Source organism: Aptenodytes patagonicus, chromosome 23 (genome assembly GCF_965638725.1).
Source record: "Aptenodytes patagonicus chromosome 23, bAptPat1.pri.cur, whole genome shotgun sequence".
In the NCBI taxonomy this organism is placed as follows: Eukaryota; Metazoa; Chordata; class Aves; order Sphenisciformes; family Spheniscidae; genus Aptenodytes; species Aptenodytes patagonicus.
This window is the reverse complement of record NC_134971.1, coordinates 328,448-345,453: the sequence shown is the minus strand read 5'-3', so window position 1 is coordinate 345,453 and position 17,006 is coordinate 328,448. Positions and strand designations below refer to the sequence as shown.

General features: G+C 54.0%; 2 protein-coding genes across 2 annotated transcripts in view; both read left to right on the top strand.

The window, feature by feature from the left end:
- Positions 1 to 50: 50 nt before the first annotated feature.
- On the top strand, positions 51 to 2,211 carry ATP5MG (ATP synthase membrane subunit g). The gene is made up of 3 exons (XM_076358528.1): positions 51 to 152; positions 287 to 447; positions 2,031 to 2,211. The coding sequence occupies exons 1-3, from the start codon at positions 89 to 91 to the stop codon at positions 2,127 to 2,129; spliced, it is 324 nt and encodes a 107-aa protein (XP_076214643.1). The 5' UTR covers positions 51 to 88; the 3' UTR covers positions 2,130 to 2,211.
- A 3,361-nt stretch (positions 2,212 to 5,572) lies between these two features.
- KMT2A (lysine methyltransferase 2A) overlaps positions 5,573 to 17,006 on the top strand; it is a 49,111-nt gene continuing 37,677 nt past the window's right edge. Inside the window, exon 1 of the mRNA XM_076358649.1 lies at positions 5,573 to 5,920. Within this exon, the coding sequence (XP_076214764.1) occupies positions 5,573 to 5,920 (348 nt within the window). The remainder of the gene's footprint in view (positions 5,921 to 17,006) is intronic.

Here is a 17,006-nt window from a genome sequence, read left to right as displayed (position 1 = left end):
CGCGGCGGCGGGGTCCTTGCAGCGCAGGAGGAGGCGGCGGCGGCGGCGGCGGCGGCAGCAGGGTGACATTCAGCTCGGGCCCCGCAGCATGGCGCAGGCCGCGCAGAGGCTGGCGCAGCGCATCGCCGTCCGCGGGCCGCAGCTCCTCAGCGGTGAGCAACGGCGGGGAGCGGGGCTCCGCCCGGGCGGAGGGGCCGGGGGGCGGGAGGGGGGACGGGCCCGGGGAGGCCCCGCGGGCACCTGCCGTTGGGAAAACGCCTTTCCCTCCCCTTCCCTCTCCCGGCAGCCGCCGTGGCGTACTCGAAGCCCCGCTTGGCCACGTTCTGGTACTACGCCAAGGTGGAGCTGGCCCCGCCGACCCCCGCCGAGATCCCCCGGGCCATCGACAGCATGAAGGCCATGGTCAGGAGCTTCCAGACCGGCCGCCTGGCGCAGCTCACCGTCAAGGTAACGGCGGGCCGGTGGGAGCGGACCGGGGGAGGACTAGCGGGAAGGCTTCGAGGCTGCCCTTGAAGCGCTCCTGCTGCGGCCGGGCCGTCTCCGGCTCTGCTCGCCTCGTTAATCCCCCAGCGCCGCCGGCCCGGGACGCGCGGCGCGCTGCTGCCGGGCCCTAAGCTCCTCCAAGGCGCCATCTCCCCGCCCGTACCGCCGCCCGGCAGCTGAGACCACCGGGCGTTTTCTGCCCAGAATCGGTTGTCGGGCCTGTCGGGTCCGTCAGCTGAAACGCCCGGGCGCTGTTGTCTGTCGCCCGCTCCCGAAGGCCAAAACTGATCTTTGGGGGGGTGTTAAAACGCGATGGGTTGGGGAGAGGGAGGGCGCCGAGTGAATCTGCCATCGCTCTGGAGCATCCCTGCCGCTCCGGACGAGGCTCCTGGCAAGGCTCGGAGCCTCTTTGGCAAGCCGAGGCCCGCGTTACTCACCGCGACCGTTTTCTGGACAGCTGGTTCTCACTCTGCGGGTTCCTGCTGTTAAATGGGGCCGTCTGCTGCAGATGGTGGCCTCTTTCTTGACGGACCTTCCCTTTGTTTCTCCCAGTTCCCGAGAGGTGTCCCATTGCCTCAGTGCTCTAATTTTTTCCTGAGGCTCTTCTGCTCCCTCCTGTCTGCTCCCCGCAGAGAACCCGGGTCAGGCTGCCTGCCTTCCTCCTCCTTCTCCTCTTCCTCCTCCTCTTCTGTGCAACCAAGCATGTAGCAATGAATCCACGCGGCACTCCCTGCAAACCTGCCTGCCGCGAGACTGGTCCCCACAGGAATCGATGCGTGCTGCAGTGGGTTTCTGTCACCCGGGCTGCTGTTACACCTGGCACCCCAAAGATGTGTTTTGACTTTCAAAAAATTACAATTACAAAAATTTATCCCTTTTTTTCTGGGTAAGCTGAGGAACAGGTGAGTTCTGCAGCCTCTCCAGGTCCTGCCGATTGTATTCGATGAGCCACAGGTGCTCAGCACAATGCTTTCCAAGACCCGACGACCACCAGCCCGCTAGCTTGAAGCGCTCTGCCACGGGGAACAACTGAGCTGCTGTCAACGAGGCCTGAAGCTCAAGGAACTTAGGGGCCGAGAGTTGGAAGCGTTGTATTGTATCGGCTTTGCCTTAACTCTTCCCTGCCTCGACTAGGCTGTGCTTGTGCTCCTCGGGCCCTCGTCGTTACCTGTCCCAGGGAAGGGAGTAGCGGCAGGCGGCTGACTTAGCCCAGCTGCCTGGAACAGCCGTGTCGTCGGTCGGCCTCGAAATTAAAGTGTTTCCCACATACGTGGTTTAAGAAATGAGCTTTTTTGAAAGGGCTGTAAAAAACCAGGGGTGACAACTGACGCCGTACTGAACGTTTTAGAACCGTCTTCACGGCGTGGTCTGTTGAGGGGTGGCTGAACACGATAAACACTCCGTTGCACCTTTGGTTTTTTGCTTAAACTGTTGCCTCGTGAATTGGTTGACGGCTTCGCTTGTCGTGCGTGGAACCTGACTACAGGAGCGAGGAAGGAAGCTGTCGCAGGAGCAAACGATCTAACCGGTGGCTTTTTTTCTTTCAGGAAGCGCTGAGGAACGGTCTGGTGGCCACGGAGGTGCTGATGTGGTTTTATATCGGGGAGATCATAGGCAAGGGCGGCCTGATCGGGTACAACGTCTGAAGACTCGTCCTCAGTAACACCGTCTTCGGTGCCGTGGTCCCGAGTCTGTAACGGGGTCTGTGACAATAAAGCCAGGAACCGATGTCGAGCTGTCGTGGTCTTTTGTGGCAGTTGGGGTGCGAGCCTGTCCCCGACCCGGTCGCGCTGCCGGCGGTGGAGATCGGCTCCTCGGAGGGGTAGCTGCCCGAAGGCCGGTCCCCTGAGACAGCAGCAAAGCTGGCTTGGTGACGCCGCTGTTCATTATCACACCTGTGCTCGGTCTTTGGACAACCGCTGTGCCTCAGCTACAGCCTTAGGGAAGTTGGGAGAGCCCCAATTTCAAACCGGGAGTGCAAGTGCTTTCATTTATTTCTGAATGTATTTCACGTCAGCTAGCGGGAACCAAAAAGAAAAGCCAGTACTTTATTTACGCTATCAAAAGATACCTGCCACGGGTTATATCATAGGGTAGGTAGCACCATTCCACGGAGTTCTGCTGGTTTGGGGTGAGACTCGTGGAGTGCAAGCCTTTGAAGGTAAGCGGAGCTTTACTGTACACGTCATCTCAGCTCACCGCCGGCTGGAGGTGTAAGCTGTACGGAAACCCGCAAGCTTGCCTCTTTTCAACCAGCTTTTGTAGAGGTGTGTACAAAAACCTGGCGAGATCACCTGCACCCTAACACGTTTTCAGAAAATAATTGGTAGAAGGGGTTCTCTGAAGCCGGCGGTCGTGTCGGGGTAGGACTTAACTGTTTTTATCGTCTATACTGTCTTAGAAGATGGTTCCCAGTCAGTATTGCTTCTTGTTGACACTGTCGTCGTACCAGCTGCTCCTTTGCTCCTCTGGGCCTTGCGTTCAGCTCCCCGGTGAACCCGCAGCCCCCCAGCTTGGCTGCCCCGAGTGACCCCCAACGTCTCCGGGGCGGTTGTGCCAGTAGCACGGCGATTTCTCTTCTCCCTGCAGCAGAGCTGACCTTCTCAACGCTTCATCCCGGCAAGAAGCCTCTCGGGACTCCTGACGGGTAGCGCAGGTGAGCTCACGCACTTCACGTTTGGTGACCGGAGGGTCACTGGGGGCATCGATGGAAAGCTTTTATTTTTTTGTTAAAAAGAAGGGTTCCTGACCCAGCAGCTGTGGGCCACAGGTCACAACCTGTGACCAGACACTGGTCACCTCCACGCGATAGATGGGGAAACCGAGGCTAAAAACTCGCCAGCTTCCCCAGGTGAGTCTGCGGCAGGAGCAGCGACGGGACCTGGGCTTCCAGCCCCCTGCCCAGACTTACTGTCCTGCATTCGCTTCTCCCAACGTTTCTGTCCGGGAGATCACGGTTTCTGCCTGGCACGGCCAAGCAGCAGCGGTCTTGGAAAACCTCTTTTATTCCCGGGACTTGTTGGGTGCTCCTGTTGCTTCCTTTGCTGCTGAGGACTGCGATTTCTCGCTCCCCTCTGAGGAGGTGACGCTTTCGCGCAAAGGGCACCGGCAAATCTAACCGGGGCCGAAGCGCGATGCCCTGGCTGAGCGGCGGGCGCACGCGCTGGCGAGGGTGAACAACGGCCCCAAAAACAGCCCCTCCCCGGGAGCTCTTTGCTCCCGTCTTCACAAACCCATCGCCCAGCAGATAAATACCCGTGAGGGGAACCCATCGGGCCCCTCCGCGGGGGGCTGCAGCCCATACTACTTGATGAGAGACAGAGAGAGGTGTCACACATGGGATTTATAGCGTCATCTTGATTTGCAGAAGGCTTCTGGCCCCAGAACAACCTCCCTGAAAGCAAGTCTGCCTGATCCCGCTCAAAGGCCTGCCTGCCCCGTGCGACTAGTTCCTACCTGCGTGTACTGCTCTCTCTGGGGCGGAAGCTTGCAGGCACTCACGAGCGGGCCCTGTGTGGCAGCTCGCACGCCAGCGCTGGGTCGCGGGGGCTGTCAAACTCGCTTCATCTGGAGGATTGGATTAAACTTGACTAGGAAAGCATGGGAGAGCTTGGAAACGCTCCAGTCCCTTTCACGCTCCCTAGGGAGACAGAAACCATCTAATTTTAATTTTCCTCCCTGGCAGTCCTCATGAGAAGCCACGCTAGCCCTGCTCCCAAAGCAGAACCCCGGCAGTGCATCAAGTGTGAAATAAGCAGAAGCGGCATCTGTAAACCCAATGGGCTCCAGAAGCTTTTCTGTCCTCTTTAACATCACAGATACCGTTCGGTTGCTTTTGTAAGGGGCAAACAGCCTTTCTCGCCTCCTCAGTCACTCCCTCCCTTCAGTTGATGAGCTTTAAAGGAAACAGGTATTTTACGTTCCCCACATAGAGGGGTTTTATAACTGATACTCGTGTGTTTGCAGTGTTGTTTTCCTCAGGGAACACAGCGGGCACTTGTTGGACGTTAACCCTGTTCTTGCTGTGCTGTACAAGATGGAGGCGAGCCTGCGGTGTGACGCCGGGGACCAGAGGGAGCTGCTGGCCTACTGCCATCGCCATTACCTTCTTCGTGGAGGTGGCACCTGGCGGGACACTGACCCGGCCAACAAGGCAAGCAGGGCGAGGGGGAGCAGGTAGGAGGCAGACAGGGACGCGGAGGGGAAGGCTGACAACGTCAGCTCACGGTACCTCGGTGCCGCTACCCCTTCGCACCTACCTGGGTGGCTGTTTTCTCCCCCCAGAGAGCGTCTCGCTCGCGGGCCAGGCCGCCCCGGTTTCCTGGGCAGGCCCTGAGCCCCGGCCCTCGCTCCGCAGCGGCCCGGGAGAAGGGTGGGTGCGGCGGGAGGGAGCCTGGCGTGGCGGAGCGGGGGGGGTGGGGGGCCTGGGGAGGGGAGGCCGGGCGCCCCGTCAGGGGCTGAGGGGCCCTGCCAGGCGGTCCCCGCACGCCAGGCCCGGCCCGCCGCCCTCCCGCCTCGCCGCCGGCCCCGCGCCCTGGCTGCGCGCCGCCGGTATGCGGGGCGCCCGCCCGCGCCTCGCGCCCCAGGCCGGGCCCGGGGCCGCGCCGAGCGGCGCCCCGCGCCCCGCATACGGCCTGGCGCTATGGAGGGGGCTGGCGGGGCGGCCTGTGCCGTATGCGCGGTCCCGGGCGCCGGCGGCTCGCGCTCTCGCTCGGCATTGCCGTCGCGGTTATGCGGGCTGCTTGCGGCCCGGTTCTGCGGCAGCCAGGTTCTGGGGCCCGCTCGCGAGGTGCCCCGCGCCTGCACGGCCCTCCGAGTTATCAGGGACCGCGGCGGCGGAGGGCTGCGCTATCCAGGGCGGCGGGCCGCGCTGGGGCTCGGGCCCGGGGCCCTGCATATCGCCCAGCGTTATGCCGGGCTAGGACCCGCCGCGCATGGCTTACCCAGGCGCCCGGGCGGCGGGATGGCGGGGCCCCGCAACCTGCATGGCACCCGCTGTTATGCAGGACCTCTGCGGGCCGGCGAAGCGCTATCCAGGGCGCGGGGCGCGGCCCGGCCCCGCTCTCTGGCTCGTCGCCTCACAGTAAAGATGGCGCACAGCGGTCGGTGGCGCTTCCCTGCCCGGCCCGGCAGCGGCGGCTGGGGCCGCCGGGGGCTGGGGGGGTCCCGGCTGCGGGTGCCGGCCGTGCGGAGCCTGCGAGCCGCCGAGCCGGCGGCGGCGCCGGCGGCGGCGGGCGAGGGGGAGCGCGGCGGCCCGTGCTCCGGCGGGGCGGCGGGAAGCGGGGGAGGCGGGGCAGCGCCGGGCTCCGGCGGCTCCGGGGGCCCCGCGGCCGGGGTGGGACCCGGCTTCGACGCGGCGCTCCAGGTCTCGGCCGCCATCGGCATCAACCTGCGGCGGTTCCGCGCGGCCTGCGGCGCTGAGGCGGGCAGCGGAGAGGTGAGGAGGGGCGGCGGGGCGGGGGGGGGGGGAGGGGGGAGCGACGACGGTGGCGGGGAGGGAGGGCGCGGCGCGGCGCGGCCCGCGGGTCCCGGCCCGCAGCATCCCCGCTCCGCCCCGGCGGGCGGCACACCCCCTGCCCGCACACCCCCTGCCCGCGCAGCCCGGACACACCTACCGCGCCCGCGGCGCCCGCGCCGCCGCTCCCGCTCCCCGCACAAAGGGCGCGCCCCGCCGCCGGGCCGCCGCCGTCTGCCCGCGGGAGGGGGGGCGGGGGGGGACGCGGCGGGGAGCCCGGCGCGGCGGGCGGGTGGGTGCCGGCCGCCCTCCGCCTCCGCGCCGCGCGGTCCCTCCCCGCGCACGCGACTTGCCGCCGGTGTGTCCTCCCCGCCGCCGCCTCCATTATCCTCCTCCCGCCGCTCCCTCTCCCGCGCCCTCCGCGGGGGTGAGGAGCGCGCTCCCCGCCACCGGGAGGTAGGATGGGGCCGGGGGGCGGCGGCGGCTCCCCTCCCCGCGGGGGGCGAACCGGGGCGCGGGGCCGGGCTCGCGTTTCTCCCCGTTGCGGAGGATGCTCTGCGGGGTAACGCGTCCTTCTCCGGGAGAGGGGGCGCGGGGGGGCCGCCGCCGGGCCGAGGCGGGGAGCCGGGGTGTCGCCCCCCCCCCCCTCCCCCTCCGCGTGCCCTGCGGTGGGTGCCTCGCACCCGCCCTCCTCCCCTTCGGCGCCCTGGATGCCCAGCCAGACCCCGGGGCACCGGGGCCCGGTGCGAGCGCCGTTCGCTGGCACCCAGAGAGCGCTGGCTGTCTCTTTTGCCTTTTTTTTTTTTTTTTTTTTTTTCCCCTCCTCCGAGTTGCTCTTCTTCCTGCCTTCATTTTTTTAAAATTTTTTTTTTTTTTTTTTAAGCCTTTCGAAGGCAGCCAGAGCAAGAGTCTGACAACAACCCACCTATTGACAGAACAGGGAAGACATGATGGGGGTGTGTTACTTACTACAAGCTGCAGCGTTCCTTTCCCCCGATTCTTGTTTTGCATCACTTGTTAGCTGCGTCCTTGCACCGGCAAGAAAATTCCCCGGGTCCTTTGTAGCAGGAATGGTGGTTTTGGGTTTTTTTTTTTTGAAATGCCAGTTCTGTCTCTTCTTCTACAGGCAGATTTTCAGCTGTGGAGTGGGTGAGCGTATCTTTGTCTATATTTTGCCCGTTTAAAGAGCAGTTGCTTTGCTTTTCCATTGCTGGCAATATCAGAGTTTATTAAAACACGCATAAAAATACAGTTTTCTTGTGTCTTTTCGGCTTGGTATTGGTGTTATCTGTTGGGCGCCGTGAAGTGGAGCTAGTCACTCGTGTCTGAGCTCGAGTAATTCCTGGGCTGCAGAGTTCCAGCTCCAGCAGGCTGCGGTGCGAGTGAAAGGGGGTCGCGTTTGCACGCGCAGAGCTGATCGTGGAAATGCTTTTAACCTCACCAGTACAGCACTTTGGGTTTTAACTTGATTGCCCACCAGCATCCCTTTTATTTAATACCGGTGTCTTAAAGGTTGTGGTTTAGGATACTTGTACGTTTTTCTGTTTGCAATAGACCAGGTTCAATGGAATTTACCGGGTCTACTTGAAAGAAGTTAATATCTCACGAGTGCTAGTTCAGTGGCAGAAATGACTGAAATCTGGCTAACCAACCTGACCACAGAGTTAACAACTCGGGAGTTTTTTATGTGGGGGAAGGCGAGTTGCTTTGTTTCTTTTCTTTTTTTTTTTTCCCTCCCCTAAGATGACATTGGACTAATTTTTTTTTAATTCCAGTTGTCTTAAAGTATATTTTTGCATCTCAAAAAAACTCTAAAACATCTCTGAAAGATCTTTGTGAGTTTGGCCTTTAGGGCATCTTTGATTTAAAACAAAATAGCTTGAATGCGTTCTTGGTGCTAGCAGCTGGTGAAGACCGTGTCTCCTGGATCTTAAGAATTTTACTTCTTACATCACTTTTCTATTCAGCTACTAAAAGCCTCTGTCTAGTAACATTGCGTACAGTGGAAAGTAACAATAAAAGTTCTTTGTGGCTTGGTGTCTGTAGGTTGAGATTCACCTGACCACTCGTGAGCAGAGAAGGAGTAGACCCAGGGTGCTTTTCCTCTCTCTGAATTTGCAACGTGTGCTAGCATTCTCGGGTGTACTCAGAGAGCGGATACTCTCAAGTATTCAGATTTAGTTGGCTCACTGAGTTGGTTTCTTTCCTTTGGTGATGCTCAAGAAACAGAGCATTTTTGCACTGAAGGACCTATTTCTTCTGACCGGTGACTTATTCTGCACACGTTATAGTCATAGTGAAGATCACACCACTGTTGCTGGTCACCAGAAGCGCTAGGACGAGCTCTTCTCTCCTGCAGTACGAGTTCTCTGCAGGGTGGGAGCAGGGGATGTGAAAAGAGCTCTAGCACGCCTAGGAAATCAGTGTGTGGGTGCCACCCGTGGTCTCTTTAGAGGGGAGGGTGGCTGTGTGTTGGTGCTGAAACGGTGAAGTTCTGGTGCCTGTGTGGTACCCTGCTTTGGGTGGAGATGTTCTTCTAGAAGGGGGCTTCCAGGAGAGCCCTGCTTAATAGGGCTCACCATGTCCTTTGAATAACTGCCAGATGCCTGCACCGTTCCCTTCTGCAAGGTTGAGGGTGCAAGCCTGAACCAAGCCAGTTACAACCTTCCACTGAGTTGGCACTCTGCATCGGGAATAAACTCTGAGTTGTGGTTTTGAATTCAGGAGCCCATGTCCATCAGGGGAAGAAGCTGTGTTATCTTTTTATGTACGACTTCTGCTCTGTGTGCTTATTTGTTTGACCTCTTGGTGACATGCTGCATTCCAGCATTTACTTGTGTAAGTACCTGTTGAAACTGTGCATTACCATCAAAATTTGATGTGACAAAGAAGTCCAGAGCAAGTATTATGCTCGGTCTTTCCCTTGCCTCCTTGCCCTACGTTTTGTGGGATGTAGCAGACTTCATTTCTCATCTAAAAGGTACCTGAATTCTGGGATGCACTGCATACTCCCCGGCTTTCTGGTGACTTTGTACGAATCCTTGACTTCTGCTGCAGCTCGGCGTTTCACTGAGTTATCTTGAGACCAGCTCGCTTTAAGGGAGCAACGTTACGATACTTGATTTTGGCACCGCGGGAGTTGAGGGGGGGACTTTTTGCACAGTAAAGCTATAACTGGTTGAAAACGGTGGTGTTCGTGCTGGATTTCTGCTTGATGCGAATGACACTTTAGTGATAAGGGAAATTTGGTTGTGTTTTCTTGATTTCTTATGTCGATACTTGGTATAAGAGAAGCTTGCATATAATTGCTAAACACCTGCTATGCCTGTCACTTCAGAGCTCCCTCCCTGTCTCTGAATTTTAATTGAAGCTTTGGGATGTAAAAGTTGAGAGTGTGTTGGATGCACGTCGACAGTTTACTCCATAAATCTGCATCAGCTTGAAAGTTGCAGGAACTTGAGGTTTGAAATGGAACATAGTAGTGATGATGGTGTTTCTAGTTAGCGCTGCTGTAATTATACATGGATCATAATTTTTTATGAGGTAAATGTTAGAGTCTTAGATGTTAACCGATGGCTGGCTTGTTCTGAAATGGTACTAGATCCATGTGCTGGGAGGAAGGAGTGGCTTCCATACTGCTGCCACGGTCACGCCTGAGCTGGAAGTACAGATAATTTCTCTCCTCCACGGGCATTAAAATTCTGTCTGCCTCAAAATTTCCTCTCCTAGTGTTATGTTGAATGGTCACTGCAAAAGTGCCTGGGCGTTGAATTTGTGAAGTAGAGGTGTAGAGCCCTGCCTGTTACTGGTAACAGGATTACTGCACATGCATGGGGAGATAACTGCTCGTAGGTATTGATGTAAAACAAGAGACGCATGGTGAAGATGATACAGATCATCTTGAGAGGTGGGGGGCTCCTTCATGCTTTTTCTCCTTTCTGAGGACTCGAGCCCTCCTTTGTCAGAAGTGTGAAAATACAAGTACGTGTTTTAACCACCCTGGTGAGTTTCCCGTTTCCGCGATTCGGTCAGTGTTACACAGTACTCAAAACCCTCAGAGGAATGGTTTTGTGAAGGTTTTTGGCGGAAAGGAATTTGGGGTTCCCCGTGAGAAGCTGTTTTTGATGGAAAGTAGTATGTCACTCGTCTCACTGGCAGCGGTGATGGGTAGGTAAAACGGTTTCAGAAGCAGCAGCAATGCGCACTGACCAGTTTGCTCTGGGGGCTTTTCGACGTAGCACTCCCTTCAGCTGGAAAACTCACAGGACAGGCTCTTGCAGCAGTGTGTTTCACTGCGTGCTTCTGTATTGTCATCAAAGCGCTGAACTACAGATTTTACTGTGCTGCATTTGGAGGAAATGAGGGAAGAGACTGGGTAACTCTTTGAGTCAGTAGTTCACTTCTCAGCCTCTTAACCGGCTTCGGAGCGTGTCCCTGCTGAGGCTGCATCCTCCTGACCTGTTGAGTGTATGTGGAACGGTGCCGATGGCTTCCATGAGCGAGTGGGTAGCGGCATGCGCAGGTGCTTTTCTTCTGCAGACGTGTGCGAGGGAACACACTTGCTGCAGGTTTTCCAGCTGTGGTGCCAAAGCTTGCTGCCCGTACCGCTTTTAAGCAGCGAGAATTAAGTGGGAAAAGGTGCTGTCTTACATGAAGTAAAACTGCGACGAGGAGGCATTTTGTTCAGGTTTCAGTTGTATTTGGTTTCAGTGAACAGAAACACGGGTAACCTGCGTTCAGAGGGAGCCTTCCGGTACAGGGACTTCGTTTTGTTGGTTCAGGTTGCAAACCAGCCAAGGTTTGTCACTTGGGCTGGTTTTGGCTGGGATGGAGTTCATTTTCTTCATAGTAGCTGGTATGGGGCTGTGTTTTGGATTTGTGCTGAAAAAAGTGTTGATAACACAGGGAAGTTTTCGTTGTTGCTGAGCAGTGCTGACACAGAGTCAAGGCCTTTCCTGCTCCTCACCCCATCCCACCAGCGAGCAGGCTGGGGGTGCACAAGAAGTTGGGAGGGGACACGGCCGGGACAGCTGACCCCGACTGACCAAAGGGGTATTCCACACCACATGACATCGTGCTCGGCATAGAAAGCTGGGGGAAGAAGGAGGAAGGGGGGGGGACGTTCAGAGTGATGGCGTTTGTCTTCCCAAGTAGCTGTTGGGATGGAGCCCTGCTTTCCTGGAGATGGCTGAACACCTGCCTGCCGATGGGAAGTGGTGGATGAATTCCTTGGATTGCTTTGCTTGCGTGCGCAGCCTTTGCTTTACCTATTAAACTGTCTCTATCTCAACCCACTTTTACCCTTCCGATTCTCTCCCCCATCCCACCGGGGGGAGCGAGCGAGCGAGCGGCTGGGTGGTGCTTAGTTGCCAGCTGGGGTTAAACCACGACAGTCCTTTTCTTGACTTGTCCTATAGACTGACCTATACCTGAGGAAACTGTATCTGGCATTTATTGGAAGGCATCCAATCTCTTAGGAACTCCAGGCTGTTTTGCAGTGAAGTATTGGGAAAGGGCAGACAAAGGGAGTCACTGATGAGATGCTGTATCTCGCGTCTCCCTCCAGCATTGGTGGCCGCTGGGGATGACTTTGGCAAAGAATGTGGGTTCTTGCAAACTACTCAAATGTGATGCTTCTCTGGCAATTAAATCCTTTTAGCTAGGTGGCCGTGCAACATAAGCCCCTGGGGTTTTGATGATCTTGTTTTTTACTGAGAGTACTGCAGTTCATTACGGTCAGTCCCCTCAGTTCAGTCTTGTGCACCGACAGCAAGTGAATCCTTGGACCTTAAGGTAAAGGGATGCCACAAAACTCCCACAGAGGGGTGAGCCGTTCCCCCCTGAGCCAAGCTACAAAGCATAGTTCAACTTTGATAACACTTCCGTGCTTTGCTGGGTGGTGTACATTTCTTTTGGAGCAAAAGATGAGTTTGCCACTACTAAAGATTTTCCTAACGCATCGATACAGCAACTTTAGAGCATAGTCGTGTGTGTGCAGAAGTATCTGAAGTTTTGCAACCCACTGCTTTGGTGCGTTGGGCAGCTTTGTTAGTTACGTCTACTTTTATTTAACAACAAGCTCTAGAATTCTTTCCTTTTCTCAGCTGTCCAAGTCCAGCTGAAGCATTGCTTTCTAAATGTCCATTATGGAACCAGGAGAGAGAGAGATTTTGCTTGCTGGAAGTGCTCTGTTGCCAGTGGTCTCTTAGATGTGGTCCAGGAGGCTTTGGTCTCGCTTTTCTCTCACCGGGTGCAAGCTAAATCTTTCTAGGTAGTAGTTTGGCTGACCCTCTTCCTTGGAGGTGGTATTGAAAGCTTGTTGCAACCAGAATGAGACTGTTCCAGGTGCTCTAAAAAGCATCCCTCTTTGTTCAGACTGGAAATTGTAAATCAGAATTTCTCATCCAGGATGGAACCGGGGCTCTGTGGAAAGCAGGGACCAATTGTGTTTTATTAGTGGGCTGCTGCTGTAAGTTAGTCTGTTCTGCTGCTCGCGGTTTGGCCAGATAGCGAGAGACTGGCTGTATTGTTATGTCCTAACACTGGATGTTCTCGTTTCCCTTCTAGCAAGCTGGCAAGACTGATCTGCGCGCTCGGTAATACGGTCAGAACGGGCGCTTCTCTGCGCTTGAGCCCCATAAAGAGCAACTTGTTCTTTCTAGTTTCTAATTCTTTCTAAAATAAGGTGTCGTCCGAGGGACTCTGGAAGCTGCAGTCCTAATCACGGTTGTATTGTTGTGGTCGATTGCCGAGGGTACAGCTGCAACGCAGTCACAGGGGTGTATCCTCCCGTTGTTCTAGTTTGGGGGTTGTCGTGTGGAGGTGACCCAGCCAAGAGCTGTTCTGTGCTCTCAGGACATGCTGCGTAGATCAGTCCTGTTTTGAGGCGAAGCCCCAGCGGAGTCTGTGCGTCACTCCTGTTCAGAGCTTTCGTCTAATTAAAGAATGAAAGGACGAGTGGACCCTCAGCCGAGTCAGTACATATTAGTAACCCCAAGTGCTCCGCCGCTTATTAGCGGCGTTGCGTCGCGAGTAATCGCTTGGGAAGCGTCTCCCTGAACTCCCAGATGACTCCGCTCCCGACGCGAGCGCAGAGTGCACCCGGCGTTTATCTCGGGGTTACTTACTGCCAATCTCCGAGGATGTTTACTCTGCTGAAAGAAGAGGAGTCTGTTAGATATTGTGCCGTAGTTACTAAGCAGGCTTCTGAATGAGCTTCTAAAAATAGCCTCTCTCTTTCCAAGAAGATGAGGTGCAGTATAATTGGGGCCAAAACCAAGATGGTGAACAGGAAGAGAAGTAAAGCATTGTTCTGATAACTCTATTGTAAAATTAAATAAACCTTTTCAAGAGCTGATCGGAACAGCTGCGTTGCTGGTTTAGTGCTTCTGACAGCTTTGATGACAGTCCCGTGCAACTTTATGGATCTGTAGTGGTACGGGTTATACGAGTATTCCTCAGACAGAGATCGGAGCGTGAGTCAAGTGCCTTCAGGATAGTTTCTCATTTGAAGGTAGATTTTCCTCCAAGATCTTTTAGTTGGAAGTTTTTTGAAAAGTAATTTTGCTCAGGAACGCTGTAATAGAGATTTGCTTGCAACTTTTCTGTTTGTGTAGTAGCTGGGTTACTTCAGGAAAAGCCTTTCTTCATCTGCTCACAACTTTGAGGTTTAAACCAAGTTGAGGTAGTGTAATGCTTGAGTGGGAGAGATGTAGGTGGAAGCTCTGCTGCCCATCAAGAGATCGCCCCTTGCCTGCTTGGTTAGGCTTCACGTCTCGCACATGAGGCGAGCCTTCCCTCATCCTTTTATTTATAATCCCGAGTGACCTTTCTTGTGTTGCATTATTCTTTCTCAGGTAAATGAGGTCACGTTCAAAACCATTATGGTTTTTAATCACTCTCCATCTGTCATGCTTTATAGTCACTTCTGACAAACCGGAGGGAGGCTGTTCCTGCTTAATTTGCCTCAAAACTGCGTTTTGACATATGATGGCCAACTTGGATGGTTTAGCCTGGCAAAGGCGTACTGGTGTTTAGTAGCCTTCTCAATCTTCTCTGATAAGTTACCAGGCTGCCCTCTCAGATAGTGAGAGTGACCGTTTTGAGGTCACCAATACACTCATGAATGTCACCGGACAGACACGAACGACGTATTGGTCATGCTACTTGTAGTTGTAAATGAAGCCAAAGTTGTTATTTTGTGGAGAGCGCCTTTTTACCGTAGACAGTTCTGATGACTGCTTGGTAGGAAATGAGAAAAAATGATCTTTCCCAGGATATCGGACCAAAGCCAGAACTAACGTATCCCATTGCAAAAGCAAGGTAACGGCGCTCGGTTTAAAAATAATGCAGGTTCCAATTGTGGATTATGACAGGCAGTTGTCAAAAATACAGCAAGTACTGATGTAGTAGCCGCAGATAAAATAATAAGGGTTTTAGGACCCCGAATAACAACATGAAGAAAACATTCGTAGTAGCCACGTGAACTCAGAGGCAGATGCAAGTCAAGACAGTTAGTTGTGTTTTGTTATTTGCTTCGTGGTCCCAGCCCCCAAATATTTGTAGAAAAGGTGTATCTGTCAGGGTGGTTTGGTGATAGCGGGGGTGGGGATAGACATTTCGAGATAGCAGGAATGGGGATTCCTCCTGCAGAAATCATGCTTTGTTTCCTCATCTCTCCAACCGTCTTCACCACGTGCTTGTATGGAAATCCTCATCTGGGCCAGGCAGCAGGGAAGCAAATCTGAACAACCTTCTTAGTGGGAGTAAAAGTCGCATACCTCTTTCTTTTCATAAAGAGCACAAAAAGGTGGCGGGGTGGCTGGAGCGTTAGAAAGCCACACTACGGGTTCTTGTGTGTCTTCAGGCCCAGTGTTTTGTTCTGGGCAGAAGAACAGTCCGCAGAAAAGACGCTTCTGCTGTGTGACACTGCTACCTTTGAACACCAAACTGTCAAGTTATAACTTTAAATGCATGCTTGTTTTCCTGTTCCTAAGGTCTAGCTGCACACAGTCAGCCCCCCTGCAACTTTGTTGTTATATATGAGGTTATTTTTATTTGCAGCTGCGTGAGACTGTATTTAATATTGGATGCGTCTCTTCCTTTGTTACTGGAGGTTTGCAGCAGTTGGCCAACAGCGAGCGTTTCATACACATGCAAGTCAAGCGCCAGTAACTGATTTTAGCATAAGGTATTATTTTAGATTACACTGAACTTACTTGCCTCTCTGGGCAGGGATGGTCTCTAAATCAGTCTTGTAAATAAGTCTTTGTGTCTGTTGCTTTTCCTGAAAATAATTTGTTTGTTTATTTAGTATTTAGTGTTTTAAATGGTCTGTTGGAAATGTGACTAGTCCTTAGGGGCTGAGTATGCTGACATTGCCCTAGCGAGGGCTCTGTGTTTGTCAGGCACGCTTCTCACGCTGCAGCGTTGTGGTTCTGGAAGTACAGCCGGCGAGCTGCCCCTTGCTCAGAGCCGTTCCTGCGCAGCAAGAGAATGAAGCGCTGGGGAGCTATTCAGTTAGAGCTGGGAGGCTTGGAAATGAATCGTTTTATGGGGGGAAATCACTGCTGTCTGTCTTCACCAAGCAGTCTGTAGGTTTCTCCTATAAGGGGCTGTATACATGCCTGAAGGGTCTTCTGCTTGCGGCAATAAGTTCCGTTTCCTTGTGGGAGATGTGCTCGTACCCACAAAAGTCAGCATTATTTGGCCTTTCTCTGTACCCGGCGTACGCTATATGTGCATGATGGTGTGTTTGAAAATGCTGCAGATCTCGGTTTTTGGTAGGCTAATGAAGAAGTCGCGTGGGGTGAGCGGCTGTTCTCTTCGCGTTTCTAAACCCGACTGTTTGTAGGTAGCTTGTTATTTTTCTGCTTGCATTCTCAGTGGTTAGACCGTTTCAGCCCAAACTTGTCCCTGTTAACAGCCTCTCCTTTTGTCGGTGCCAGGGACCCTTTTCCCCGGGTGCGCGTCCCTGCGAAGGCAGTGCCTGCGCAGCAGTGTTTACATCTTGCAGGCAGCCCACGTGCTTGGGGAGTGGCGGGCAGGCGTGACGGGGCCATTGATCCGCAGTGCTGTGCGCAGGCGAGCGGGGAGCCGGGCGCTTCTGCAGCCTTTCTCACTCTGGTTTTACTGCTGTCGGATTAAAGTTGAGAAGTGGTAGCTTCTCGCTTTCAGGAAAAGGTCTCTGGGGGTTCTGCGTGATGCAAGGTTCCTTGGGTAGAAAGAACACATTCTGGTGTAATTTTATTTCTTTTACATTGCTTTATCGTTGGTTTTTCCGGTTTTCTTGGCATCACTGCCGCAACTGCAAAGGGCAGATAGGCAGCAGGGGTGTGCGGAAGGGCAGGACTGTCCCCCTCCCCAGCAATGTGCGGTGATAATTGCTTACAGCAGTTATGAACTGCAGCCTAAGTGTGTATGTATTTTATTTGACTCGCTAGAGCAATATTTGTGTTGAAAACTTGAATGGCCTTCTGTTCAGAATATTTACTCTATTTGAATTGTTTCATACTGAGGCTCATCAAATGGAAACCAAGCAGAAAATTTTTAGAAAGAGTTTGTCTTAAGCCTTGCTGCTTTTTATCACATCATGACTTTCCTGTAGACATGGGTATGGGTCTCAGTGCATGTGGTTTAATTTCTTTAAAACTAAACTGTGGTTTCAGTAGCTGAGACTTTCTTTGTGGTCTGTCCTGTAAGTAGATGAAGTAGAAATTTAATGTACAAAGCACAAGGCAGAATAAAGGCACCGTTTTGACAAAGTCTTTCATCAAGCCTAAGCTACATCAGGAAATGGTGTTATTTCTTTGCACAGCACACCTTCTCCTATTGACAGTGTTGCACCTTTTTACTTTCAGGATACTGTTCTTGTAGCACTTGCTCTTCTCAAAGCTCTTTGCAGACTCAAATTGGTACAGAAACAGCACAGTTACTTTCTAGCGCACGGCCACATTGCACAGCAGTTTAAAGAAGCAAGCAGCAAGTGACATCTCTGTTTTCAAAGTTCAGAGGAAACTTAAGACTGGCGAACGTAAATACTTGAGGTGAAACTGGACTAGGAAAGCTG